The sequence below is a fragment of the Podarcis cretensis genome (assembly GCF_951804945.1).
Source record: "Podarcis cretensis genome assembly, chromosome: 5".
NCBI classification, from domain to species: Eukaryota; Metazoa; Chordata; class Lepidosauria; order Squamata; family Lacertidae; genus Podarcis; species Podarcis cretensis.
The window spans coordinates 23,963,941-23,988,598 of NC_137174.1; the positions used below are offsets into that span (position 1 = coordinate 23,963,941).

The following is a 24,658-nucleotide window of genomic DNA, read 5'->3' on the forward strand; positions in this document are numbered from 1 at the left end:
AGGAAATGATTGTTAAAGCAATTTAAGGCTGTAGTTTAGACATTGATCCCCCTGCCCCACAAAGAACAAGCCTAATAAACGGATCTGCTTTTGTGGCGGTGGTAGCAGCATGTGTTCATTAGATTTCTATTAAATGAAATATAATTTGAATTGTTTTCTTTCTTTCTCTGAATGTTACTATAGAAACAAGTGTTTGCTTTGGAACACGTCTGCAATTCTGTAGCGACATTTAACTTCAATCCAGGAAATGAGAGATTTCTGGTATGAATGCAGAAGTGTTAGTCAACAGTTTTATTTGATTTGTTAAAAAATAGCTGAAGTCACAATCTGCAAGTCCATGAAAGGCTCTTCAGAGGAATAAAGAAAGATCAGACCAGAGTAGTACACATCTACTTTCAAAAGTGAATTTTATTATAAATATCACTGTACAATGGTAAAAAATGGTAAGAAAATTGGGGTTCATATGGAAAGGTGGAGTAGGGAAAAGAGCTTTTTAGGTAAGACATTTAAAATGTTGACTGGATGTTTTCAAAATACCCCAATAATTAATCTTTCTTCTAGAAGAAAAATAATGGCAAGAGCAATATTAGTCACAAAAGCTAGTTTCATAATAATTACCAGAAGGATCTTGCACAGAAATAATTGCTGCTCATAAATAATACAAAGGGTATCTATAAAAATACAAAACCTGGGATATTTCATAAATCATTAAAAATAAATTTCATTTCAGTATATATATTCAGAGATCAAGATGAAAATCCAGCAAATTGAAAGTCTTCTCCAAAGGGTAGCTATTTTCATCCAGTACAAAATGGCTCCTGATTTCCAAAATATAGGATGCTTGTGTGTCTGTGAGCAGCGAATGACACAGATCTGCTACTATCATGCCGTATGTGGTCTCTAAAGAAGGTGCTGCAAGAAACAATGAATGGTTCAAACATTATTATCACACACCTCCTTTCCAGTTTACACTCAAGATAAGCTATGCTTCCTGGACAAGCCTCCTCATACATGATCAGGAAAAATAAGCTCTAACAGGGCTCCCCCAATAATCTTTCCTTTAGAACAATATGAAACATTTTGTGACTTTCAGTAAAACAGGGTAATCCATTCACAACTATCTAAAATTTAAAAATATAAGTGTTCAGAAAGAGTGAAGCCTGCCACTGACATTGGATTCTTGGTTAATATTGAGGAAACCCCATGACTGTACAAGGGGGCACAGTGGTTGTCTGCAGAATACTCACAGAAGCACCACCCCATACTCCTGTGGTTCTCTAAAGTAGAAAGGCTGATACACTGTTCAATGGCATTCAGAAGATGCAAAACAGTAGTTAATAATTCACTTAGCGAAGTAATCTACAGCCTAGTTAACACATAACATCAAACCATTGCTTGCACTATGGTTTGGTACTTGTGAGAGCTTTACTCCTTCCTCATTTGTGACCACACCTCAAGGCCAAAGCTGGTTTGTGTGCTTTTGTTATAAAAGCAAGCCAAAGTAAAACAAGATAGCAGGGGTGCAAAGGGGCAAAAGGCAAATGTTGTTTTATACCATTTTTTCTCATGCTAGAGCCAATATCTGCCTACCAAGATATTGTGAAAAGCAAAGGAAAGAGGCCTGAGACAGGGATAAGCACAAGATACGGGCTTTAAGATTGTCAGGCTGCAATATATTTAGAAAAGGGAGTAACGTTCCCATTGGCCCAGGTTACCCTCTCAGACCACATAACCCTCAACTTACCTACCCATGACACCTGTGTTTGCATGTTGCAACAAGCCAGGCTAGTTTGTTTTCCCCCACACATGGCAGAGCCAGGAGCAGCAAACTATGGTTTAATGGAGCATGCAAACCAGGCCTCTGCCCCCAGGGTGGAAGAAGTTCCCAGAATAGCTGGTATGTCTCTGTCGGAGAAACACCTGAATAAACCTCTCCCAGTTTAAGTTTAATGAGGATTTTTTTTCAAGGACTGGCATTAGGGAGAACTCCCACTTCACATAAGTAGAAGTTGAATAGCTGCAAACATTTGATCACTAAGTTCTGTATGCTTTTTTTATTCAGTTACACAAATACAGTGGTACCTCAGGTTAAGTACTTAATTTGTTCCGGAGGTCCGTTCTTAACCTGAAACTGTTCTTAATCTGAAGCACCACTTTAGCTAATGGGGCCTCCTGCTACCGCTGGAGCATGATTTCTGTTCTCATCCTGAAGCAAAGTTCTGAACCCGAGGTACTATTTCTGGGTTAGCGGAGTCTGTAACCTGAAGCATATGTAACCTGAAGCATATGTAATCCAAGGTACCACTGTAATTCATAGTGCATTACCTATAGCCTTGTTCAGCCACTCTGCTGGAATATTGAGGAACATTTTCTCCATTAGTTCTGACGCCACTTGAACGGACACATCACATTTCCCATCCTCTATAGTCATCAGTGCAGGTCTAAAGGAGGAAACAGGAAAAGTGCTATCAGTACTAAGTCAAGTCAAGTCAATGTTTATTACAGAAACAGTCAGCATATTAAACCAGATTTTCTGCATAATTCTCTACATAAACAATAAAAAATATCAATATGGGGTTTAACAATCAATATACTAATTAAGCGTACTTAAAATACGTGTCCTGTCAGTGCTTGTGTTTAATGGGTTAATTTTTCAATAAACCTGAGGATAAGATAATTAAGAGTATTATCACATTCAGTCACATACTGTTATCCATGACAAGTTCTTTTTTCTTGCATTATCTTGATTTAACGACTCGGTAAGGTACCTTGATTGAACAAGCAGGCAAAATTTGCTTCTACACAATATGCTAGTGTATTGTTTCAGTAGCCTTTCCTTGTATTTTAAAGTGGTAATATATTTATAAGACACTTTAGAAGCTGAATACTTACAGCCAGAGTGACTGCAACACTATTTGGATATTCCAGACATGAGCAAGAGGGGAAACTATGATTAAGTGAAGAATTTTTAATTCCTTCTAGATCTCATGTACTTGAATATCAGGGATTTGGGCATTTTAAATAATAAAATACGTATTAGGAAGAACAGTGTTAAATTTCTAAAAAGAAAAGCCTCTGTTCAAAAGGTTGCCACGAAATTATATGCTCATATTTTCAAGCCCCTGTAATTCCAGATGAACAAGGATCCGTAGGCATAAGCTCAACTGCATTGTTGCTTAGAGAGATCTCTATACAGTGGTGCCCCGCAAGACGAATGCCTCGCAAGACGAAAAACCCGCTAGACGAAAGGGTTTTCCGTTTTTCGAGGCGCTTCGCAAGACAAATTTCCCTATGGGCTTGCTTCGCAAGACGAAAACGTTTTGCGAGTCTTGAGAGTTTATTCCCTCCCCCCCTTTTTCTAAGCCGCTAATAGCCGCTAAGCCGCTAATAGGGATGCTTCGCAAGACGAAAAAACCGCTAGACGAAGAGACTCGCGGAACGGATTATTTTCGTCTTGCGAGGCACCACTGTGTTGAGAATCTTTGGGGAAATGCAATCAATACCTTTGTTCTTTTGACTCAGCCTCTTATATAGGGAGGGGAGTACATATACCTGGTTATTCTGAGGTATTATAAGTTAACCACAATAAAATACAGTTTGGGGAGCTTATCAATTGCAACTCCCTTGCTCTAGAGCTGACTTCCTCAACCTCGGCCTTCCAGATGTTTTTGAGACTACAATTCCCATCATCCCTGACCACTGGTCCTGCTATCTAGGGATCATGGGAGTTGTAGGCCAAAAACATCTGGAGGGCTGAGGTTGAGGAAGCCTGCTCTTGAGAATCTCCCAACTACACAGTTGAGCGCTTATTAGGGGCTGCAAGGGGGAGAGATTATGGTGCAGTTATACTGTTAGTTTTTAAGCTGTATTTAAATAAAACAGTTTAACTGTAGTGCAGTTAAAATCTTGAAAATGTCAAAGGACAGGCATCTGAAACTTGCTATGAATCTTGTTCTCTACCCCATAACTGAAAACTGAAATGATCTTAGAGACCATCCAGTCTCAAAGAGGGCTGTGCCTAAAGACAACATTTTATAATTTCCCAAAGAAAATAGCACCACTCATTTATGAAGCTCTATACTTATGAACACCTCCATTTGTTGTTCAAATACACAGAGTCCGGGGGGGGGGGGAGAAGTAGAGCAATAAGACTAAGCTTTTTAAAATAAATAAAAATTAAATACATGTTTGCAGCTGACCCTTCAAACAGGTCATGTGATTCAGAATAAATTCAAGGGGGGAAAGTATACTCAAGCATATCTAACTTTTGGCTTCTTGAGTCAAGGACGTTCTCAGCTTTGAAGTTCCAAACACTTGACTAATAGTGGTGCTTAATCAGTTCGCTCTCTGTATGCAAGCAATTAAGGTGAACCAAATCGGCTGGCAGCTGAGCAGCTATTTCAGTCCCCCACTTATACTTTTAATCAACTACAAATAAATTGCAATTTCAAAGAGAAGCAGGTTGAGATGCTTAATTTCGAAATATACTAAATAATTAACACAGGACACTGGCTTCTAACTACAGCATTATCAGTTCCTGATAAGGTCACTGGGAAAGATTTCACCAAAAGTCATGCTCTTATAAAGTCAAAACCACTACAGGAAATTAAAGGCCTGTAGATGTAACTATTGGGATGTGGGTGGCACTGTGGGTTAAACCACAGAGCCTAGGACTTGCCGATCAAAAGGTCGGCAGTTCAAATCCCTGCAACGGGGTGAGCTCCCGCTGCTCGGTCCCTGCTCCTACCAACCTAGCAGTTCGAAAGCACGTCAAAGTGCAAGCAGATAAATAGGTACCGCTCCGGCGGGAAGGTAAACGGAGTTTCCATGCACTGCTCTGGTTCACCAGAAGCGGCTTAGTCATGCTGGCAACATGTACGCCGGCTCCCTCGGCGCCGCAACCCCAGAGTCGGTCATGACTGGACCTAACGGTCAGGGGTCCCTTTACCTTTAGATGTAACTATTATTTGGTTTTACTACAACAATCAGATTTTAACAATTACAATATTTTAAATTCCATTTTTGGGAGGAGCGAGACGGAAGGCAGGATGTAAATTCACATACCCACACCTGAAATAGAAACTTGACATTAATATACATACAGGGAGAGAAAGAGAACTGCAAGGCACACTTTTACATTCTGAACTGCCTGCCATGCCATTATTTTCAATCCTTGCTGCAGAGTTTAAAATAAGCTGTAGAAACCTAAGGAGCAATTAAGTGGACCAGGAAAGAGAAATGTCATGTTAATTTAATTGTTGCATGCAGTTCCTTAAACTAGACAAGAATCCATAATCATAAATGCAAATCCGATCCAGTATTTGCCTTTCAACAAATCTAATAGGCAAAAGAAATATCGGTAGGTGATAAATTCATTTAAGAAACCCTTTCAAATAGGATTTTCATAATAGGCTTTCTATACTTCTCTTGCAGACAGGTACAAAATTATGTTGTACATAATTCAGTGTATAAGACTATGGACAAACCTGCCATTTGCCTCTCTCTACAGTAAATTGTCTCCATGTGAATGCTAACTGCAGAGTTGCTACAAAGCCCTTAACATTTCTGAAAGAGACCACCTCAAATATCAGCTATTCCTATATATAATAAAGTCAGATGCATCTGTGGATTTTGTGGGGCGGGGGTTTCCCACGTGCATAAACTATCCACTACTGCCACCTAGTGTTTGTTGTGAGGTTTCTCTTCCAACTGAAGTTGCTGAATTATTCTTAAAACATGATGCTGTTTCTAGTTTTTAATGAACTGCTGCTCCAACAGTTTTCCAGGGGTCTCTGTGTTACACTGGTACCCATAAACCTTTTGGACTTCAGCCTCAAGCTCTGTCAGCAACTTTTATTACCATGGGAATCACCAAAACAGACAGATAAAAATAGAGATTTCTATCCAATGAAATCATTCCGTTTCTATATCCTGTTTCTGCCTGTGCAATGGAACTTGCCAACTCCTCCCCCTGCATGTACACCAAAGCTGTTCTTGGGGGTTCCCTTTGGAAGAGAGGAGTGTAAGGGGAAGTTCTGTTGCACAAGCTGAAGTCCTTGTGTGACTGGGATGGACTTTGGCTGAAACAGCCCAAAGATCACACTTTGTAATGAAGTAATAGTAATTTATACAAATATATGCATTAACACTTAGTTCTGTAACACTGACCAAACACAGTTTCTGTTAGACTGAGGTGTTTTTATTCTGTTGCACCACAACATTGTTTGCTTGGTATAGGGAAGGACATAAAAACTAAACTAATACTTTAAAAGGGAACTTGATGGTCTTTCGGGTTTATACACCATAAACATGTTCAATATTTAAATGGTGTAAACAATGCTTATATTAAAAGGTTGCATTTATAACCTGGCCTGCTAATCTTGTAATTCCCAGAAAGGGGTGTGAGACACTTGGCTCCTCCACAAGGTGCCTATTGCTATGGGCTGCAACAGGATGGGGATGTCAAGGCACACAGCTGTACATTTACCCTTCCATAGGATTCGTCTTCATCTACCAGAAGAATCTATTACCCTTCAACCCTCTGTGAAAAACTAACACAAAGTATTATCAGTTTTTCTACTACTCATTTATACCAAAGCAGTAAGAGTAGGGTGACAGAAAACCACAAGCCCAGTGAACGTAATTGATTCAATCTGACCCTGGGAGCATTTCACCATACTGGATTGATTCCCTTTAAAACAATGTTATGGAGAGAATGTAGAAGTATAAATAAAATGTATCCCCTTTCACAATAATACACCTGCGGGCCAGATTAATATATTAACATGGCAGCTACCGTCAACTGATTCTCATTCACTCACTCACTCACACATTCATTCATTCATTCATTCATTATACACACACTTTTTTACCTGTAGAATATCTTCACTTTATTAGAGGGTAAGCAGCTAACACACTGTTTGTAGATCTTGTTATCATCTATCTGTAGTTCAAGTCTACATTTTGCACAGCCCGCATAGGTGATCTGAGTAAGAGAAGCAAATATCTGCTGCAGTGATGTTTTATAATCAAAGACAAGTTGTCCATGTGGAGAAGAGGCAAGAGCAAACTTCAACTCTGAGATGCAGGCTTTCACTTGGATCATTCCTATGGAAACATAAAGGAGTTGTCTAGTTTCTTCTGCCGCCAAGAAAACAGGTAAATCATTATTGCTAACTGAATAATGGTAGCTACTTGCACTATCATGTAAATTAATTTTAATCTTATTGTAATCTTAATCTTAGTCTACAGTAATCCCCACTGAGTTCAATTGGATTGTCTTTAAAGTATGTTAGATTGCAGCCTAAGCAGCTCTTCTTCACTGAACCAAATTAGATCAACAAGGACACAGGGAGTGAAACATGGACCTCTCTTCTCCTAATGGTCCATATACTTCTTGAAAGAGCATTAAACCTATTTCCCTTTGGGTTGGCATTCAATCACCAGGATTGCACAGATGTGGGACAACTCTAATTTAATTAGATACTTGGCATTGTGTGCTCCTTTTTTATTTTTAATTGCTGTAATTTGCCCCCTCAAAGCTCTTCAGTACAATTTAATAAAGGAGCAAGAGACTCCCACTCCCTTAGAAAGAAGGAGGAAAAAAGAATGAAAATCTCACCAGAACATTTCTCCTCCAGAAGTGCAGCAAGAGTAGTTATACCCATCAGTGATCTGACATCCTTCTGAAACTTCTCTTTGAACTCAATAGCTCTTCTATCATCATCAAAGAGGCACTCCAAAGATGTCCATGGTGTTGTATGCAATTCGAGTTCACCAGAGATAGGACTGTGTTTTACAAATAGGTATTTGAATTCCCATATGTGGTCTAAGAAGAAAATAATAACGCCACTTAGAATTTTAGATTCTAATTCCTTGTTAATAGCCACAGAAAACTTTGGATGGAATAGTGCACTTTCAGAGATGATAAAAAAGAGGAATACCTTCAATGCTGTATGCAAAAAATAAATACACAGCATTTCGAGTGTTTACAAACCAGATAAATTTGCCTAGTTTACACAAACATCTTGCTTGGGAGATGCTATGAGTGGTGGAGGAAGTCACATCAGGACCAACCCATCCTACTCACCAAATGCATCTGTCCCATGTATGAACGTAAAGCAGGGGTGGAGAACCTGTGGCCCTCCAGATGCTGCTAGACCCCAACTTTCATCAGTCCCAGCCAGCACGGCCAATGACAGGGATGCTAGGAGCTGTAGTCAAGCAACATCTGGAGGGCCACAGGTTCCTCAGCCAATGAAAGTTTGCACAGGGCCAATGCCTTTAGAATCCAAATCACATAGACCAGGGGTCAGCAAACTTTTTCAGCAGGGGGCCGGACTATATTTTGAAAAAAACAAAAATGAACGAATTCCTATTCCCCAAAAATAACCTAAAGATACAATTTAAATAGAAGCACACATTCTACTCATGTAAAAACACCAGGCAGGCCCCACAAATAACCCAGAGATGCATTTTAAATAAAAGGACACATTCTACTCATGTAAAAACATGCTGATTCCCAGACCCTCCGTGGGCTGGATTTAGAAGGCGATTGGGCCGGTTCCGGGCCTTAGTTTGCCTACCCATGACCATAGCTTTCCCCTTTTCTTGAGAGGAATCCTATTTGGAATAAGGGAATTTCTCTTAAAAAAAGGAAAAAGTTGACAGCTATGCCAATGACATAGACACATATCATATGGTCAATTCCCACACAGGTCACGTATTGCATGGTTTGCGCTTGCTTCCATTGGATGACTATTTCATTACAATCAAGCTGAGAGAAGGCAACCGCTAAAGGTCTCCTATCCTAGTATATTCATAGCTGGGAAGAGATTTCAATTTCCTGGCTTACAGATCATGACCAAAACCACTGCACAACATCTCTTTACAATCCTTGCAACAAAAGATAGTGGTATTTCAATTTCAATACATATGAACACTTCTTTATATGCAGAATAAATGTTACTATATCTTCTGAGGAACGTGCTCAAGATTACACTCTCACATAATTAATGTATTTATAATGAAATAATGGCTTGTAAATATTTTGATTTCCAACAGAAATGACCTCTGTATGCTGAACTATTTTCCTATGCTCAGTAGTACTATGAATGACCACCACATGCTGCTCTATGGTGAATCAGTCATAATGCTCAGTTGTCATGACCTACAACCCTGGTTGGCATGAAGTAAACTCCTGATCCTGGTAGTCTTGATAGGAACATTTAGGATTTTTCAACAGAGATGGATATTTGGACAGTTAAGAACACAAGTCTTATCTTACCTTCCGGATAGAGTCCTTTAATGATTAAACACAAATTGTTTGAAATTTCAAATTACTCACAAAACTAACTGTAGATTAAATTGCAAGGTTGAATGACAAAGAAGGGCACAATGCTAGATTTCTTTGCCTTAATTTAACAATGCAGAGTGTCAGGGAAGAGTTAGAAGTTTTCAGTTTCTCAGAGGGAGAAAGCATTCCCCAAGGGGGGAAGGAGAGCAGTGAATCTAATAGAAGGGAGCAAGAGGAACAACAGGGAGGGACCGGCTGTTCCCAGGAAAGGCAAGGGTTAAGTTCTAGCTCAGATTCGGAGGAGGAGAGATACAGGCCAGCTCTAGCCAGGAGGTTAGAAAAAAAGAGCGAGAAAGCGAAGGGAAGGGCGCCTTCGCCATTTTGAGAGTGGCTGGTCATGGAGAAGCAGAGCTCAGAAGGTATCTGAAATAAGTGACTCTGAGGAATAATAGTTAAGAACTGTTTATAAGATTATTTTGTTAATACACAATAAAAAGTTATAAAAGAACAAGAAGCGTTTGTGTGGTGATCTGAAGAGGACAACGACCAGTCCTGACACAGAGCTTGAAATAAATGCTATAAAAAGCAGTCAGCTACCTGCAGTTGTTTAAAGAGCAGAAATCTTAATATTTTTGCACAGGGACACACAGGAGAACACACAAGATGACCCTGCAATATACATGGAAATATATCACATAACGATAGGCAGTTTGCTAGTTCTAACATAAATCAAGACTACTGTGTGAATTTGTGTTGCTTAACACAAAAGCCTTTAACTAGTTAGTAACTATTTGGAAACAAACTGAAACAGTTGCAAAAATGATTGCTATTGCTATGTCAGAAGTAAGAAATCAGCCATATATTTGACAAGCATTTGTATTATAAAGTATGAGATAGCCATTTCAAACAAAAAGGAGATTAGGGTCAAATGATAACATACTGTTTGCTCCCTTCTGTTGCCCTATGTCAATGGATTACACAAAGAATTCCACAAATATTGCATTAAAACAAGTAGTGACTTTTTACCTCTTTTCCTTTGAAGCTGAGGACAGTGAGCCGATAGAGCACCCCATAACACCAAGACATAATGCTGGTCCTTGATTTGTTCCACTGTTAAAATAATTTTTCTTTTTGTTTCTCCTTTGTAACTGTATGTAGATTCTAAAGATAAAATATTGCAAACGCAAACGTGATTTATATAGAAGTTGAAGGGGGAGTAATTGAGGGTACTGATGTTAGGTAAAGCAGAATTTTGACACATAAAATTATATGCAAGAGGGGAAAACTAACAATTCAGCTAAACATGCATCAGGTGGAACCTGGTTAACTACACCATATTAAACAATCATATTTTCAGAAACTATTATGAACCACAATTAGGAAATGGTACAAGTTAATGGTTGATCAACATTTCCTGAAAATCTTTTCCCAAACATTGAGTGACCTGGCCCCATCGAATATATTGTATTTATATGCTGTTTTAGACTACAACACAATGAACTACTTTTGGTTTTGACCTTCCCCCTTTGAACAGCAGATCTCCATGCCAGATCACAATGTACTTTGAAAGTCCCCTTGGTCTTGAAAAGGGATTACTATGTGGAACATGAAGGGATGTTTTAAAAAAATAAGTCTTTGGGCACATGGAATAAGCCATATAGTACTCTGCATCCTGGACATAAAAGCTTCCTTTCAAACAGGATGAAAATTCATTAACAAGCATCAACTCTTTTATGTGTGATGCTACATATATAAATGCAATCAATCGATGAATCAATCAATAACCTGTTTCCAAAATGAACAAAATTGAAAACAGGTATTACAGTGAATACTTTGAGTTAACCCTTAATCAGTTTCAGAAGGCATTTCTTTCAGAATGTCAGAAATATCTGTGCATTCTGAGGATCTCACTTTTGGAACAAGGAAGGTGCTACATCGATTAAAAAGATGAGCTGGTGAAAGGAACATGCTATTATTTTTGCCCTCTGAGAATGCCAGGTAATAGCTCTCCCATCATACACTCATTTTAGGAAATCTAGACCTATCGTCAATTCTTATCTATGTTATTAATCATTAATACTGAAGAATCTGGGACAGAGCACATGGCTCTGTCGTTAGCCGTGTGAGCCACCTCACCGAAATCACTGGCTTAGCTTCACTAGTAAGGTATGTTGTTAAATCAGATGGGCTCTCAATACCTAGCAAACGGAAACATTATTTGTAAGAAAGGAAACTTCAGGTAGTCTCATAAATCAAACAATGACCATTTTCTTATCTGTAGTATTTCAGGTACCATGCTCCACCTTTCTTAAGAGGGATCTGCAAAGTCTGTTTAAGTATTTAGTGAGAGGACAGAAAGATGTCACAGAAAAAATATTTGTATTAACATGCTTAGTGGCTGTTTTCTCTCAGACAGGTAAGTTGGAGGGAGGTATCATTTCAAGGTCTACTCTTAGGTTTTTAAAATCTGTAGCTAGGGAACTACCATGTCCACCTTATTCTTTTCAATCTTAAGATACAGCCCCAGTGAAATATAGGATTAAAAAGTCAACTCACCTGACAGCACAGTGATGTTGATAATTTTCACTATTGTGTGCACCAATCTATCTGGTTTGAGCTGATCTAGTTGAATATGTTGTATATTGTTCAAAGTCTGGGTCTGCCTTTGGGGGAGAGCTTGAAGATAGGCTTGCTTGGAAGACACATATGCCAGCAAATCCTGGAGAATATTAACATCCACTATATGCGAGACTAGAAAAGAACATATATAAAAATTTTAAAATCTCTCTAATTTTTGGGCAGGGGGGCTGTATGTTTCACCTATGGTAATCCCAGACCAAAATATCACTTGCAAGCATAACTAGCAATGTCCTTAACTTAATTCAGAAATAATAATTTAAAAAATATGTACTACTTAATGCCAAAATAAGCTTCTAAGCAGTTAGAAATAAATTTAAAAGATATATATTCAATGCAAATACAATCTCAGAAGTGATAGTTAACTAAGTTTTACTGAGGGTAAGCCCAATGAAATTAATGGACCTTAGTCATGTTCGTGAATTTCAGCGGCTCTACTGAGTAAAACTTAGTTTAATACCACTCAGAAGGCACTCATAAAGGAACAATTTGTACATCAGGGTAAAACATAGTTTGGTTCCTCTCCACTAACCAGTGGGAGCAACAATCCATGTTGTTGTATCCAAGCTTATACCATAGCTTGTTTCATCCAAACAAACCTTGATTAGTAAACCAAACACAAACCTTGATAACACCATGGCTTGTTTGCTGTGGAACAAATCATGATTCTCCAGGGATCATGGTTTGCTGCTACTGCTGGCTAGAGGGAAGGAATGAAAGAGCCTTCTGCACATCTGCCATGTGGTTTACCACGATGTGTGAATGCTGCCACTGTGATTCATGTGTTTAAAAAAGGCATCATTTATCTGATGAGTACGGTGTGTTTATTCAGGATTTTTTTTATCACATTGGCCCTGTTCAATTTCTTTCTACGAGAGCATCCTCAGCTCTTCTCATCAGCAGACAGAAATTGATGCTCAATCACATCACCTGCACCCATGCCTTCCCTGAACCTAATGTCTGAACCTAGATTGAAATTCAGGTAGATATTGGAATACAGAAGTATTATTGGGGACAGCAGGATAGGGAAGAAGGTAAGTGGACAAGCATATAACATGCGCATTTCATGTAGAAAAATGTTTGATTGAGTCATAGGTATGCCACACACATTCTAGTGCTCCTCGTGCATTAAATATTTGGATTAAATTTGTCTGAAGGGTATGAACTTTAGTAAAAGAAGTGATATTGTCAGGGAACTGCCATCAGAACAGGGGCAGGAAACAGAGGGGCAGTTGTGTTACAGGGAGCGCCCGAAAATCTTGCGAAGCAGTTCCTCTTCCGGTGATGAGGAAAGCCCCACCTCCAGTGGGGAAGAGGTGAAAGGACCAGAGGATGCTGGTGGGAGCCTCAGTACCGCTCCTGGCCAAGCCAGCCAGGAAGGAAGCATGCCCCTTCCGTCACCCACCCTGCGCAGAAGTCTAAAGTGCAAAGAAGGAAGGAAATGGCTGGGCGTAATGAGACTTTTATGTTGGGGGAGGTCCAGGAAACAAGCACTCCTGGATTCTGCTAGCGATTGAGGTAGACATGAACTTGTGGCTCTGCACTGTAAATAGTTTGTACTAAAATAAAACCTGTAAGACAGGTCTGAGTCCTGCCTAGTTACTCACGAGCAACCACCACTGCCATCTGACAGATATTATGCAACCATTTCAAGAAAGTTTGGGAAAGACTAGATTTAAATTATTAAGGAAATCATGAATTGGGACAAAATTCACTGTATGCAAAGTATTAAAGCTCACATTTGTTCTGATTAATAGTCGAGCAGCTTCCAAGATTCAATAACCGACTAGTGAACGTTGACTGCAGCAATATTTCCCCATTCCAGCGATTCTCATTTATAATCACATCTGCAATGAAGAGAAGAAACCTCAGTCCAGGTCACCGGGGGGCGGAGAACGATGACACAGACATATCCCACTTCAAATCTACAAACTGGACTAGCCCCTGTTCAAAAACTGAAAGCCACCACCAAGTTGTTCAAGCTTTGCATGACTTTTTATATATTTAGTCTGTATGAATTGGGCAAAGATATGGTAATATTAAAAGTCCAGCTTTGAATCCAAATTTTGGCTTCAAAACACATTGTGGAGAACCCTTCACAACTGCCAGTTTCTGTTAGGGCAACAGTAAATACAGTTCTGATGGAAAAAAAGAATGATTTTTCAAAGTTGAGTCTTCGGAGATAGCATAAGAGTTTTGCCAAGCCTCCAATCCATGTTTTTATGAATTGAGCCACCAACTGTTTTTTTTCTCCTCCATCATTGTGGCAAACACTGATCAGCACTTGACCTTCAAACAAAAATCAGAAACTCACTTCAAACCCTGACTTTGGAGGGCAAACACTAAATGCTTTTCAATTCCAATGCAACAGCAAATCATGCTTATCGTTAAGCTGCAAACTGACAGTGATGCCACATGCGAGGGAAGGAGAAGTGAGTGCAAAGGTTGTTTCTGATCATCCAAACTGAGCAGATGCATGTTGAGAAAAGAAAAATCCCTTATTTAATTGTGTTCCAATTCAGTTGCTGCCTTGAATTGAGGCAGCATTAAAAACAAATGCGGGGAGCGGAGGGTAATAGATTATGCATTGTCATGATATTGTTTGATAGAGGTTTCTTGGATGTTCCAAATAGCTAGGAAGCATTAATTGTAGGGTGGAGCTGGAGAGCAACTCCTCTACCACATCTCTATAGCTGTAGTGTAATTTTTATAAATGTGCTTACAATAGGGAATGTGTTTCAGGAGACACTTAACATTGTACCCGAGACTCAGCAGAAAGGTATAGACCATCGACCAGTTCGCTATCTAAAATACTTCCTATGTCATAATAAACTGATAAGCGCCATTTTAACCCTCACCTGTGAATAGTACGATATCGCCAGGAAACATTGTAAGTGACCAAAATGCTGCTGCTCTCCACAATGCAATCTTTCGTTGTACTTCAGACTGATCAAAAACTACGACTGTGGCTAGGGGGACTCTTGAGGACAATTTAGATCCTGGCTTTGTTTGTATTTCTTTAATATGGCAAGGATGTAGAACTGTGACTAAGACGGTGTACTTCTGACCTTTGCATAAACAGTCTTTAAGCAGGGATGGGTGTTTCAAAACTTTCTTAAACCCTGAAATTCTCAGTTGCTCTATTTGTGGAACTGCACAAACTGGAGAACTAATCAATTTGGCTTTCTTTGATTGCTGTTGGTCTCCAAGTGACATGTAAGTTGCTGGTGAAATATCTTCAGATGTTTGAGATCTTTTAGAAGAGTTGCTGACTTGAGAACACAATATTCCTTTCTTCCATGGTTCAATATAATGTACCGGTACCTCTTTCTTAGGTTTATCATCAGATGAACACAAATGGTCTGTAGGCATATCAGCATTTTCTTGAAAGCTATTTTCTCTCAAATACGAGTTGCTTTTCACGGTACTATCAAAGTCAAACAGTTCAAGAGAGCTATCTGTATCAGTGATATTTGCACACAAACCACCATTTTCATTTAACTGAATATGCAGTTCTGTGGATGCTTCATCTTTCCTACAAAGTCCATCCAATTCTGTTCCACTCGCCTTTGTAGATTTGCTTTGTGTTTCATTTTGTCCTATAGCATGCCCTCCTGAAAGCAGAGCAACTTGGCTTGAAGTCAGAATACTAAGGAATTCAGTGTCTGTTGATACTGGAAGATTTGAATACACATTTAGTGGCTTTCCAGTCTTTGATTCTTTCATTACTAGTGGGAAACATCCCTCCAAGTATTGATTCAAGAGCTGGTAATGAGCACACTGAACATCTGATGGTTTATCATCCTGTCCTATAGACTCCAGACCTCTGCTAAACTTTTCGGTACTAGAAGCCAAGGGAGGAATAGTATGGTGGTTATGCATCTTACTGGTACCTTCTTCAGCATCTTCAGATTGCTTGCTTGGTTCACCTGTTTTTATATCAGTGAGAGGCTGCTGATATGGAAGGTGCTTAGCTTCATTGCTGAGTAATTTTACTCTTCCAGCACCAGCTCTAGAGTCTGTCAACATAACATCAGTCAACCCATATTCTTTCCCACCATCTGGGGGGAAGTGATCTTTGGACTGAGCAGTCAATTCTGTATCATCCGGTGTCCGATGATCTACATGTTCAAGACACATACATTTTCTAGTACAAAGTTTAAAAGTGTCCTTAGGAAATGAAAAGTAAAGTTTCTGCCATTTTTCAGCAGTAGAGGCTGAAAACCTCTCTTCTTTAGAAGTCTTTAATGAGGCTGGGAGGCTAGGTGCACCAAAGAAAATATGAATTTGAGGTGCTGCAGACATGCTGTTAGTTCCGTTTTTTGATTATGAAGAAATTTTTAACGTAATAGTTCATTTAACACACAGTGCTTAAAATGTGACTTATAATCACTCTTCATTTTTCAAACAATTCATTAAAGGGTAGCAATATTAATATTTCATACAAATTACCCAAATAAAAAATTCCATCCTACTGATTTTGGAAGGTGGTTAAGTATCTCTAATAAAACATTACAAACTGAGATGTATCCTACAACTGAAAGACTTAATAATGGTACAGTTTGTGTTTTAAAGAGCCCAGAACACTATGGTGTCCAACAGCCATTTCTACCCATGTGACTTTTATGGGATGTTCCTTATTACTTTTTGGTCCCTAGCAAAGAGTCACAGTGAACCTGGGAAACATGCTTCACCAGCATCAAACTTCTTAAGGGATACGGTACTATTGTCTCTAAAACTGAGCTGTGTTTGTTAACTTTTAGTTAAATATCCAGGTTTATTAAAAGACATGAAGACAAGGAGATGACAACATCACCAATGAAAATTTTCAGTCATGTTTCTATGCTGAAATATTATGATTTACATATTATTCAAATCTGGATGTTCACTGCTCCTTGGCACTTTGGAAATCAGCTTCTGCTCACATCTGGCATTTTTCTGAAGTGATGGCAAAACACGCACAATCATGAATGCTTCCACTTGAAATCAGGAGCCCAAGATCTCTGATACGTATTCCAGATTTTTGATCTTCTGTAAAATATTTTTAAAAAACAAGCACAATGCTCAATAAAATTCTTAAGCATTTATTACTTAACACATAAAACAATTATTTATATTCTATTTTCCTTCTTAAAGAGGAACCCAGAGCAGGTTACAATAAGAAACATTTCCCTCATTTAATCCATATTCTTAGTTGCCCATCAGAGGTCACCAAATCCTTAGAAAACTATGAGTAGACTCTACATTGTAGCATGACATAATAATAATAATAATAATAATAATAATAATAATAATAATAATAATAATAATTTATTATTATTATTTGTACCCCTCCCATCTGGCTGGGTTTCCCCAGCCACTCTGGGCAGCTTCCATAGAAACCAAAAATACAGTAAAATATCACAGATTAAAAACTTCCCTGAACAGGGCTGCCTTAAGATGTCTTCTGAATGTCAGGTAGTTATTTATATGAGGCATACAGTCATAAACATAAACATAAACACACACACACACACACACACACACACACACACTTTATAATCAATCCAGTTCTGGAGCAATATTAAACCTACCCTAACATATTTATTTACTCTCTGCCCTAGTATAATAATAATAATAATAATAATATTTTTTTATTTATACCCCGCCCTCCCCAGCCAAGGCCGGGCTTAGAGCGGCTTACAAGCAATAATAAAAACAAGATGAATGATTACAAACTTAAAAACAAAAATAAAATACAACATTAAAATAAAATTATAGACAAGTATAACTTGAGTATAGACAAGTGTTTTATTTCAAATGGAATCTAAAACTGAGATTCCTTTTTTTATGAAATAAATTTTTTATTAGATTTCAACTACATTCCAATAATGGCCTCATTATAACAATACCAATTTATAACCCAGCATCAAAGCCAAAAATCAGAAGCTTACTCTAATTACCAAAGCAGTTCAGTTTAGGAAGAATCAGAACAAAGGGGCACACCAAAAGTGAAAGAGGACTGTGAGATGCAGTGGGCAGGATCAATTGGGTATGGGTGCTTTAGGCACACATTATTTATTGTGGCTTCATAGATCTTGTGGATGAGCAACTGTCCACATTACACTTTAAAACAGTTCCAAGTTCAACAGCACAGTGAAGAACATGGGTTGATGACATTCAGCTGTAACAAAAAGAATAACCCAGTATTTATAGGTAATTTATAAAGAGAAAATAATGGCAGGGATGAAGTAGACAGAAGGTAAAAAAAGAGAAATTGAGAACACTATTCAGTGTTGCCTAATCCAAGGCTAAGGCTTTCAAATAACATCTGTAGGATTTAAATGGGTCTGGTAAAAGAAAAAGATCAGCCAAGGTCATCATGAACGACAAACTCTGAGAAAGATGCAATACTGCTGGAAACAGCAGTGCCAAAGCAGAGATTAAAGGTTATGCAGTGTTTGACAAAAGGCATGATGAAACTTTAGGCACTGGCCTACTATCAACAGGATGGAATTTGCTAACTCTGAGTTGTAGAGTTCAAAAGTGACAGAGGAATGACAAGAGTAAATAATTTGTTTAGGTCAACCCCACAGAGCATAGGTTTGAGACCACTTGTCCCATTTGTTCATTGGTATATTACATTTAACTTATTTCTGTTATAATTTTATCCAGCCCTTCTTCCCATAGGGCAGTTTACACATTGTAAAAAAAAAAAAAAAAAAAAAAAATCAATCCATTTAAACATTTAAAACCAATAGCCATATAGAAGTACTATCAGTACAAGAGTTTAAATACACAATGAATTATCACTGGAAGGGATCCCAAGGGTCATCTATCCAAACGCCTGCAATGCAGGAATTGCAACTACAGTGGTACCTCAGGTTAAGAACTTAATTTGTTCTGGAAGTCCGTTCTTAACCTGAAACTGTTCTTAACCTGAGGTACCACTTTAGCTAATGGGGCCTCCCGCTGCCGCCGCACGATTTCTGTTCTCATCCTGAAGCAAAGTTCTTAATCCGAGGTACTATTTCTGGGTTAGCGGAGTCTGTAACCTGAAGCGTCTGTAACCCGAGGTACCACTGTACATCATACATGACAGATACCCATCCAACCTCTGCTTTGTCTTACCAACAAAGAGAAACTAAAATATACAATTGGGAACTGCAACAAAATGTTGCAGTGTGTAGTACTATTATTCAGGGTTCTAGTCATCCAACAATGTCTCCCTTTGGGATTCTCCATTCAATTCCTCATCCAACTTTACAATTCTATGATCTCCTCTTGCTTTTGGCCTCCCACACAACATACATGTAGCCTCCTATGGCTGCTGGGTGGCTGAGGGGGCTGTTCCTAAAGTTTTCCCCTATTACAAACCTAGGGGTTCCTCTAAACATGCTGATACCTTCTTCTTTCTCAGGAGCACCATTTAGATTACATAGCCATCATAACTCAGCACCTGTGAATACTATTAGTAGATATAGCACTTCAATTATTTGTTCATTCCTCCTAACTTAAAGAACTTCCTGAAAGTAGGAAACAAAATACTATAAACAATTTGAGATAGAGCCTCTAGAGCAGTAACAACTCTGGAGAAGCTGTACTGTGCTTGATTCTGGGAGAAATGCATTTTCCCCAAATAGTAGGGTTATCATTATATTGAAGCACTACTTACAGCATACTAACAAAAACAGGAGGAGCTGTACTACACACAGAGAGATATCTACTAAACTACTTTCTGTAAACAGCAGGGAATGTTTCCCACTAAATTAGGTTCCTGCAAAGGTCAATTCAGAAATAGAAGATCACCTAAGTAAAGAAAGCACTCCATGCTTGACCTGACAAAATCATCATAATCTCAGATTTCATTAAAACACACTGGTTTAATTTAATCTCTGATTTAATTTTTTAAAAACAAACCCTTTCAGTGGAGGAACAGGAAAGAGGGAGAAAGAAGAACGCTGGTTTCACTCAGCATTCCTAGAGGTTGATACCACAGATGGGAACAAACTTCTTCAGTGGCAGCACTCCAAATCACTGCTGACAGATGTTCATTCAGACTGCAATCTCTGAATATCAATGCCAAGATTGTGGGGCTCTCTCTCACATTAGCTACCTGGGCTGAAGTTCATGCAATTCTTGCTATGTAGAAGCAGGCTACAAAAATTTCACCCACTCCCAAGCCATGTCTACTTTCAATGAGATTTTGTATAATCAGAGGGGAACTTTACATTATTTATAGCTTTGCATCTTCTACACAAAGACTGTAGCTAAATCTATACAATAATAAAAAGAAAAACTGTTGCTTTGGAATTAAATGTTTACAATCTGGGGATACAATCTTGCATCTAATGCTATGCTTTTAAACTAGGTGACCACAGCAGAACTAAGTGTGTACAGTGGTACCTTGGTTCTCAAACCTAATCTGTTCTGGGAGTCCGTTCAACTCCCAAAATCATTCGAAAACCAAGGTGCGGCTTCCAATTGGCTGCAGGAGTTTCTTGCACTCAAGCGGAAGCTGGGTTGGACATTTGGCTTCCGAAAAACATTTGCAGACCAGAACACTTACTTCCAAGTTTGCGGCATTCGGGAACCGATTTGTTCAACAATTAAGCCGTTCAAGAACCAAGGTACCACTGTATACCTGAATCCAAATAACTGGATTCATCCAAGAGACTGTTGATCCACCTGAGCATCTTGCCCCAAAGATGATAAATTTGACAGTGCACTAGAATTGCCTAGATTAGAAGGAACAATAGTTGGTTTTTAATCAGACCTGCAAGTACTCACTCGTTCAGATTAGCAAGAACAGTTGAGTTTAGAAGTAACATTAAACCACAAGACACAAGAATAAACCACAGTTAATTTAAAACAGGAAACAATGCTTGAACTCGTGGCCATGCAGGAGGAAGAAAGAGGAGGGAGGTGCGTATGAGCTTGATGCTCACAGAAGCTCATTCCCATAATGCTAAGCAATGCTTTGTGCTTCATCTCATGGAGGCCTATGAGGCATTCATTGACCCTTGTTATAAAATCAGAAAGGACAAGTGTCAAGCAGGCACATCATGACACAGACCCAGTCAAGAACCTTGCCCACACCCTCAGCTGAAATCAACCGATATCCATCTAATCACCTGCAACAAGCAGAACCTAAGCTGGCTTTTGGTATAAGGTAAAGGTAAAGGTACCCCTGCCCGTACGGGCCAGTCGTGTCTGACTCTAGGGTTGTGCGCCCATCTCACTTAAGAGGCCGGGGGCTAGCGCTGTCCGGAGACACTTCCGGGTCACGTGGCCAGCGTGACGAAGCTGCTCTGGCGAGCCGGCACCAGCACAGCACACGGAAACGCCGTTTACCTTCCCGCTATAAAGCGGTACCTATTTATCTACTTGCACTTAGGGGTGCTTTCGAACTGCTAGGTGGGCAGGAGCTGGGACTGAAAGACGGGAGCTTACCCCGCCGCGAGGATTCAAACCGTCGACCATGCGATCGGCAAGCCCTAGGCGCTGAGGTTTTACCCACAGCGCCACCCGCGTCCCTGCCTTTTGGTATAAACCCCAATATATAGCCAAGCCAGAAACAATGCAAGTTACTTTATCTGAAAAATATGTTTTTAAGACAGGAATTATTTATGCAGCAATCCTAAAATTATTTGCTGAAATGCTTGTAAAGCCTTAAACACATTTCACCTCTCATTTGGTTTTAATATCTAATACACAGAAGAATATGGGATAACAATTTTAAAATTATGGAAGAAGAGAATGCTACAGTAAGGCTGTTAATAAATGTCAATTGCCCTGCATTTCTCTAGTGACATATGGCAATCAGTTTTTTATATTACATTTAGATGCTGCACTAAAGTAAAAAAGAGAGATAAAACCTGCAACTGACATATACTGGTTAGAACTAAAAGGTACATTTCCATTACCGTTGTTAATTATTACACCATTTCTTAATCTGTTCCACCATAAGTGGCCAATAGAACATTAGCTTTTTATCTCTGAGGTGGTCAGAGTCTTACTAATGGGTCAATGATCTCTTAAAATGTGACTAACTGCATCAGCAAGTTTGAGCTTTGCTACGAGCTGCAACTGATTGTTGTAACGGCTCTTACTACACAATTAGAAGCCATGAAAGAAAAAAAGGGCTTGCACAAGCAACATAACAAGATAGAAAGTATTTTGACACAAAGCACTGCTATACCATCTCTCTCTCTCTCTCTCTCTCTCTCTCACACACACACACACACACACACACACGATAATCTGTGTGGGGGGGGGTTCTATTTTGTCTAGCAAATTATCTTTTGGCACTTCAAAGACCAAATTAGAGATCAATGTTATAGTTACTTCTTAGCAAAAGAATTAACAGCCTAATTCTATGCAGAGTTAGGCACACCTAAATTTAAGGAGGCCTAACTGGCTGTTAGGGGTTACTTATATAACGCTTACTGTTGTACACAGCAGAACAGCTACAATGAAAATGTAGTATGTGCACAACCCACACGTTTAAAATCACAATTTGAGGATAAGAGAAACACTTAGTATTTCAAGCTGAAAACTACTCAAGGCCTTATTTAAATTTGCATTCCGGGGGAGGGGGGGCGAAGCAAGTGAGGTGGAAAGTGTACACGTGATTCAGTCTCCAAAATGAATTGATTTCTCCAGCCAAACAACTGTCCCACCACATGTGCCAGTAAGTGCCAATATCCTGGCAGTCCCTCCAGCACATGAGGAAGGAACTCAGTGACATATGAGCCACCCAATTTGGTGTCAGGTACCATTAACATGCTAATACCTCCCTCACATTTGCCAACATAGATTGATGTTTGTCTTGTACCACAAGGTCATCCAATCCTGCTCTTCAAGGGTCAGCTGCAATTCTGTTCCCACCATACAGTGGTACCTCAGGTTACATACGCTTCAGGTTACAGACTCCGCTAACCCAGAAACAGTGCTTCAGGATAAGAACAGAAATCGTGCTCTGGCGGCGCGGCGGCAGCAGGAGGCCCCATTAGCTAAAGTGGTGCTTCAGGTTAAGAACAGTTTCAGGTTAAGAACGGACCCCTGGAACGAATTAAGTACTTAACCCGAGGTACCACTGTATAGTTATGCCATCATATATATACTTTTATTCCTAGGCACCAATCATGGGTGTGATTAGGTGCCTTGCAAGTAGTAGCGAAGATATGGACAACCTGGGCTGTCCAATATAAAGGCAGAAACTGAAAACCTTGGGCATTCCAGAAAATTACTGCAGGTGTTTTCAGTTCAGGGGATACCAACCTTTCAGCCACTGACATTTTTGGACACATCGGCACATTTGCAAACTGGAGAAACTGTCATGGGCATCACAAACACACCATAACCTGTCCCTCACTCCCCTCGCCTGAAATAAGATTTCACAACCCAAATTTATAATTACCCCTTTGAAATCATGTTATTACAACAGTTTCTGCTTTAGTTTCCTGCAAAGGTATATTAGTGACTCACAGGAAACTGGTCAGGAAGAAACAGTTTTGCATTTCCAAGAATTCAGTGATGTGGAACACTTGATCTAAAATGTGAATAGACATCTTTGGTACAATCAGAAATATTTACAGTTATACAATGTCAAGTGTTCTTGGTTAAAGTGTAATAATGCATAGTCAACTTACGCAATGGAAGTGCATTCTACTCAAGATAGATTTGGGACAGAGTTGTGCCCAGATGTGTTTTGGGAACAAACAATGGATAAGGATTACAGCATTTTGAATGTCAAGCCGATTGCTGTACTTGGGGTCATGAAATATTTTGCTCTAACAAAAAATTATTTTCAAATTTTAAGAGATGTTACATCCTTTTTCATTTCCTATGCAGCATGTGTGAACACAGCACATAAACATCCGTATCTGTACGTGCTGCTAAGCTTATGTGCACAGGCTCCTCCCTTGGGAAGCATTTACTGCTTTGTGGCACCAGTTTTATTATGGGGCCAGCTACATACAAATAAATTGTTTGTAGAGCAAAATACACTGGCTCCAACACCACTATCTAGAGAACAGAGTGCACCCCAAGAATACAGAATGCGGCTAAATGTTCCCTGAGGCAAGTACAGTGGTATCTCGGGTTAAGAACTTAATTTGTTCCGAAGGTCCGTTCTTAACCTGAAACTTTTCTTAACCTGAAGCACCACTTTAGCTAATGGGGACTCCCGCTGCCGCCTCGCCACCACCATGCAATTTATGTTCTCATCCTGAAACAAAAGTTCTTAACCCGAGGTACTATTTCTGGGTTAGCAGAGTCTGTAACCTGAAGCATCTGTAACCTGAAGCATCTGTATCCCGAGGTACCACTGTACTTTCTTGACAGATTTTGTAACACTGTAATCTACATTTACTTGCTTAGCTTTTCTTTTTGCTGACTTCCAAATGTCGGTTAAAGTTCTCACTAGCTATTGACCTCTGAGATCTTCTTAAAATGAACAGGTGTTTTGTTTCAGTCTTTCTGTAGCAACTTACTTATGAAAAAAAACCCATGCAGAATGTAACTGAGCTTCCCCTAGAATGGTAGCTTAAAGTACTCACTCACATTTAAATGTGAGGCAAATCTATGGAATACAAGGAATAAAGTTGGAATTGTCTGCATTAATAGTTCTGAACAGTATTTTAAAAGTTAGCTTGATATGTAGCTAATTTTCTACAATTTTAATTGACAATAAGCTTCATTGAACAGGATGGCTCACTTTAAAATGAATACAGGCAACTCCCA

The 24,658-nt window shown here is 39.2% G+C and overlaps 1 protein-coding gene across 8 annotated transcripts in view; it reads right to left on the bottom strand.

The window, feature by feature from the left end:
• Window positions 1–390: 390 nt before the first annotated feature.
• The window catches only part of SHLD2 (shieldin complex subunit 2), a 32,603-nt gene continuing 8,335 nt past the window's right edge, over window positions 391–24,658 (bottom strand). For 7 of the 8 annotated variants that reach the window (XM_079975626.1, XM_079975624.1, XM_079975623.1 and 4 more), the window contains 8 exons: window positions 14,791–16,963; window positions 13,672–13,779; window positions 11,852–12,046; window positions 10,322–10,456; window positions 7,622–7,828; window positions 6,873–7,107; window positions 2,326–2,441; window positions 391–912 (listed from right to left, as the gene is read on the bottom strand). In XM_079975626.1, the coding sequence (XP_079831752.1) occupies window positions 740–912; window positions 2,326–2,441; window positions 6,873–7,107; window positions 7,622–7,828; window positions 10,322–10,456; window positions 11,852–12,046; window positions 13,672–13,779; window positions 14,791–16,237 (2,616 nt within the window). In that variant the 5' untranslated portion in view covers window positions 16,238–16,963 and the 3' untranslated portion in view covers window positions 391–739. Of the gene's footprint in view, window positions 913–2,325; window positions 2,442–6,872; window positions 7,108–7,621; window positions 7,829–10,321; window positions 10,457–11,851; window positions 12,047–13,671; window positions 13,780–14,790; window positions 16,964–24,658 lie in introns of those variants that run through there. The other variant, XM_079975627.1, reaches the window with a different exon arrangement.